Raw genomic sequence first — 5,000 nt, 5'->3', positions numbered from 1 at the left:
TATATGTATATAAGTGTATGTGTAAGCGTGTGCGTGTGTGTGTGTGTGTGTGTGTGTGTGTGTGTACCTCATTAGCAGTAGTATGGGAGCTGATGCCCAGGGTACAGGAGCCTGATCCAGGGTAATACACAGTACACAGCATCTCCTGGCGGGCCATCAGGCCCTGGATCTCCTCCCAGGAGGGAACACACTCCCGGCAGCGCGTCTTCTCCAGCGCGTGTGTGATGAAGGACGCGTAGCTCTCCACCTCTGAGTCCACACACACACTCTGCACCCTGGGGGGGAACGCGGGGTCATTAAAGGGGTCACGCCGTCCACATAGCAATGAAGGAAATCACCTGACCACACCGTGACGATGGTGTCCATGTGTGTGTGAAGTGGAGAGAGAGAGAGAGAGAGAGAGAGAGAGAGAGAGAGAGAGCTGTTGTGTAAATGAGAATCAAAGTGCTTGAGATGAAAGGTCTTCTCCATTCACATGCTGGACTACAATAGTCTATTTGAGTCTGACCACCCTGAACAAACACACGTTTCTGAGGTTCATACAGAGGAAATGAATAAGACAGAGAGCGAGAGAGAGAACGAGAGAGCTAGCTTTAAATCTCTCCAACACTCTCAGTCTCTAATCAAAGTGCTGTGGTCACAGCCATTTCCTCACCACACACTCATTTATTTATCTACTCCCTTGTTCCCTCTCGTCTTTCCCTCTGGGTCTGGAACTACTGAAACTCCCAGTGCAGTGTGGGATAGGAAGGGCTTGTCTGTTTCTCTAGGTCCTGCAGCTCTGTGCCGCAGCCTCGCAGGTGGAGCGGGTGGAGGCGTGGAGCAGGTAGAGGGGGTGGAGCGGGTGGAGGGCCGCTTGAATTTTCCACCCGCTCAGCCACCAAGCCTGGGAGCGGCTAGGGTGTATTTACACACCAGAATAAGTGTGTATGTAGGCATGAGTGTGTGTGCGTGTGTGTCTCCTCACCTCTTCAGGTGAAAGCGCAGGTATCTGAGCACTGAGCTGCTAGGTAGGAATGTGCAGCTCATGCAGGTCAGTAGCTGCCAATAGCGGAGCGTCTGCCCGGCCTGCATCTGAGTCTGCGTCTGCAACACGCTCGTCTGCTTGATGACTTGGCAGTAGAGCTCATCCCGCAGGGGTCGGAGGTCAAGGCACGTCTGCAGGACTCCCTGGATCAGGGGGATGGGCTCTCGCGCAGACTCCAACTGCTGGAGACACTGGAACAGCCGCACTGCCTCCTCGCGCACCGATATGTAGCCCTTACTGGACATGTCTATACACGCATGCGCCCACACACACACGCACCCACACACACACTATATTAACTGAATACAAGCGTCATGTGTGTGGTGATATGTTACTGGTGAGTGTGTGTGACACTCACGTGTGACGTCCAGGCTGCCGTAGGGAAAGGGGAGTAGTGGGGCATAGAGGGGACTCTGGGTGTATGTGAGGATGGGGTTGTGCTGATAGATGTGTTCCACCACCTCAGGGTTAAACTTATTCTCCTACAGAACACAGGCAGAGAGGGAGGGAGAGAGAGAGATTTATTAAGTGTTCAAGTCAAACACACGCACACACACACACACACACACACACACACACGCACACACACAGACATGCACACACTCATACACACTCCTGGGCATCTGGTTATAATTAGTTCTGTTTCTATTAGTTGTCTTTACAGGAAGTCCAACATTCTGCCTTCTCCTCAGAGAAGCTTCCGGAAGCACATCCATATCCATATCCACCTCCTCCTCCTCCTCTCTTGTCTCTCGGCAGAACCTGACCTCCTGCAATCCTGTACTCTCTCTCTCTCTCTCTCTCTCTCTCTCTCCCTCTCTTCGTAACTGGGTCATTTTGTTGTTTATTTGTGTATTTTTTTTACCCTTATATACACACACTATAACAACACTATAACGGTGTTATATTCGCTATACACTATAATAGCATTACGTTTTGATTAAGGTGTGTGTGTGTGTGTGTGTGTGAGTGAGAGAGAGAGAGAGAGAGAGAGTGAGTCTTTCTGTCTTTGCCATCGTCAGGCATCCCGTCTGACAGCATAACCGTCTGCCCTCCCCGCGAGCCTGTCTGTCTCACTGTCTAGCTGTCTGCCTGAAGCTGTCTGCACTCGGAGTCAATTCTGCGGCCTAGCAACCAGGACCCTATTAATATGGAGCATCCCCAGAGATATGGCATTACATCATCACATCCAAGATATTCTTAAGAGAGAGAGAGAGAGAGAGAGAGAGAGAGAGAGAGAGGGAGGGAGAAGGACAGAGAGAGAGAGAGCTATTTCTAGAGCCGGGAGACACCCCAGCAGCTATTAGTGCAGTCACTGGGCCAACAAACTACTGATATAATGCAGAGACATATAGATGACTGCATTTGTGTATGTGTGTGTACTCACCTGGATATCTCATTTGATGGTCTGTGCGTGTGTGTGTGAGCTCTTGAACTCTAACCTACTGTACTGGCTAAGATACATTTTATGAGTAAATGACAGCACATTTGTAAGTCGCTCTGGATAAGAGCGTCTGCCAAATGCCATGAACGTAATTGTGTGTGTGTGTGTGTGTGTGTGTACATATAAGTGTATCTACTCATGTATGAGTTGTGTGTGTGTGCACGCGTGCATGTGCGTGTGTACATGTATGTGTATCTGCTCATGTATGAGTTGTGTGTATGTGTGTGCGTGCGCGTGTGTATGTGCGTGCATGTGCGCGTGTGCGTGTATGTGTGTGTGTACACGTATGTGTATCTGCTCATGTATGAGTTGTGTGTATGTGTGTGTGTACATGTATGTGTATCTGCTCATGTATGAGTTGTGTGTATGTGTGTGCGTGCGCGTGTGTATGTGCGTGCTTGTGTGCGTGTGTGTGTATGTGTGTGTGTACACGTATGTGTATCTGCTCATGTATGAGTTGTGTGTGTGTGTACCTCTATGTCTCGGATCAGGAGCTGGGTTGGCGTCTCCATTGGTGCTTTACTGTCTATGACCTTCTGTACTGCACAGGCCCAGTGCACTGCTTCATTGAAATGCTTAGTGAAGAGCTTGTAGCAGTGTTTCCGCCCATAGACTGTAAGACTCCAGTACCCTACACACACACATGCACAGACACACACACACACACACACACACACACTTCCTTCAGTATGACTAATACAGCTTGCTCCAGGCAATATCCTCTCACCTAACCCTAACTAACCCTAACCACCCCTAATCACCCCAACCCTAACTAACCCTAACCACCCTAACCCTAACTAACCTTAACTAACCCTAACCCTAACTAACCCTAACTAACCCTAACCACCCCTAACCCTAATCACCCCTAACCCTAACTAACCCTAACCACCCCTAACCCTAACTAACCCTAATCACCCCTAACCCTAACTAACCCTAACCACCCCTAACCCTAACTAACCCTAACTAACCCTAACCACCCCTAACCCTAACTAACCCTAACCCTAACTAACCCTAATCACCCCTAACTAACCCTAACCACCCCTAACCCTAACTAACCCTAATCACCCCTAACTAACCCTAACCACCCCTAACCCTAACTAACCCTAACTAACCCTAACTAACCCTAATCACCCCTAACCCTAACCACCCCTAACCCTAACCACCCCTAACCCTAACCACCCCTAACTAACCATAACCTTAACTAAGCCTAACTAACCCTAACCACCCCTAACCCTAACTAACCCTAACCCTAACTAACCCTAATCACCCCTAACCCTAACTAACCCTAACTAACCCTAACCCTAACTAACCCTAATCACCCCTAACCCTAACCACCCCTAACCCTAACTAACCCTAACCACCCCTAACCCTAACTAACCCTAACTAACCCTAACCCTAACCACCCCTAACCCTAATCACCCCTAACCCTAACCACCCCTAACCCTAACTAACCCTAACCACCCCTAACCCTAACTAACCCTAACCCTAACTAACCCTAACCCTAACTAACCCTAATCACCCCTAACCCTAACCACCCCTAACCCTAACTAACCCTAACTAACCCTAATCACCCCTAACCCTAACCACCCCTAACCCTAACTAACCCTAACCACCCCTAACCCTAACTAACCCTAACTAACCCTAATCACCCCTAACCCTAATCACCCCTAACCCTAACACCCCTAATCACCGCTAACCCTAACTAAGCCTAACTAACCCTAACCCTAACCAGCCCTAATCACCCCAACCCTAACTAACCCTAATCACCCCTAACCCTAACCACCCCTAACCCTAACACCCCTAATCACCGCTAACCCTAACACCCCTAATCACCGCTAACCCTAACACCCCTAATCACCGCTAACCCTAACCACCCCTAACCCTAACTAACCCTAACTAACCATAACCTTAACTAAGCCTAACTAACCCTAACCACCCCTAACCCTAACTAACCCTAACTAACCATAACCTTAACTAAGCCTAACTAACCCTAACCACCCCTAACCCTAACTAAGCCTAACTAACCCTAACCACCCCTAACCCTAACTAACCATAACCTTAACTAAGCCTAACTAACCCTAACCCTACTCACCAAAGCCTAAAGATGTGTCTGTTCCCCTCCCCCTCCCCTCTACTTGCCCTCTACTACCCCTCTACCCCCCTCTTCTCCCCCTCCCTAGCCCTCTATTCCCCCTCTACCCCTTTACTCAGATTGGAAAAATAGAAAACCTTCTGTGTGCGAGTGTGTGTTACCTGTCTGTTTGTAGGTGTGTTTGTCTGGCCACAGCACTGAGCACAGTGAGGTGAGCACCAGTGTGCCCAGTCTGCTGCTGTCTCTCTCGGGGCCGCTGTAGCAGTCCAGTGAGTCGGAGCTCAGCGTGAACCAGAAACGTCTCTGCCTGAGCCAGCCGCCCTGCACGTTCCTCAGGAGCCAGCCTGAGAGACAGAGAGAGAATACAAGAGTGAAAGGAAGAGGAACAGACAGTGCTCTATTAGCCCTTAGTTTTGGTCTTTATTTTTAGATCCAAA

At 49.4% G+C, this 5,000-nt stretch overlaps 1 protein-coding gene across 1 annotated transcript in view; it reads right to left on the bottom strand.

Annotated features, from left to right (window-relative positions):
- The window catches only part of plekhh3 (pleckstrin homology, MyTH4 and FERM domain containing H3), a 32,599-nt gene that overhangs the window by 5,844 nt on the left and 21,755 nt on the right, over positions 1-5,000 (bottom strand). Inside the window, exons 4-8 of the mRNA XM_035524426.1 lie at positions 4,725-4,907; positions 2,945-3,102; positions 1,386-1,509; positions 968-1,274; positions 68-275 (exon numbers count right to left, since the gene is read on the bottom strand). Coding sequence (XP_035380319.1) covers positions 68-275; positions 968-1,274; positions 1,386-1,509; positions 2,945-3,102; positions 4,725-4,907 — 980 coding nt within the window. The remainder of the gene's footprint in view (positions 1-67; positions 276-967; positions 1,275-1,385; positions 1,510-2,944; positions 3,103-4,724; positions 4,908-5,000) is intronic.

The sequence above is a fragment of the Electrophorus electricus genome, chromosome 1 (assembly GCF_013358815.1).
Source record: "Electrophorus electricus isolate fEleEle1 chromosome 1, fEleEle1.pri, whole genome shotgun sequence".
NCBI lineage: Eukaryota > Metazoa > Chordata > Actinopteri > Gymnotiformes > Gymnotidae > Electrophorus > Electrophorus electricus.
The sequence above is the reverse complement of the archived record's forward strand: the minus strand, read 5'-3'. Positions and strand labels throughout refer to the sequence as shown.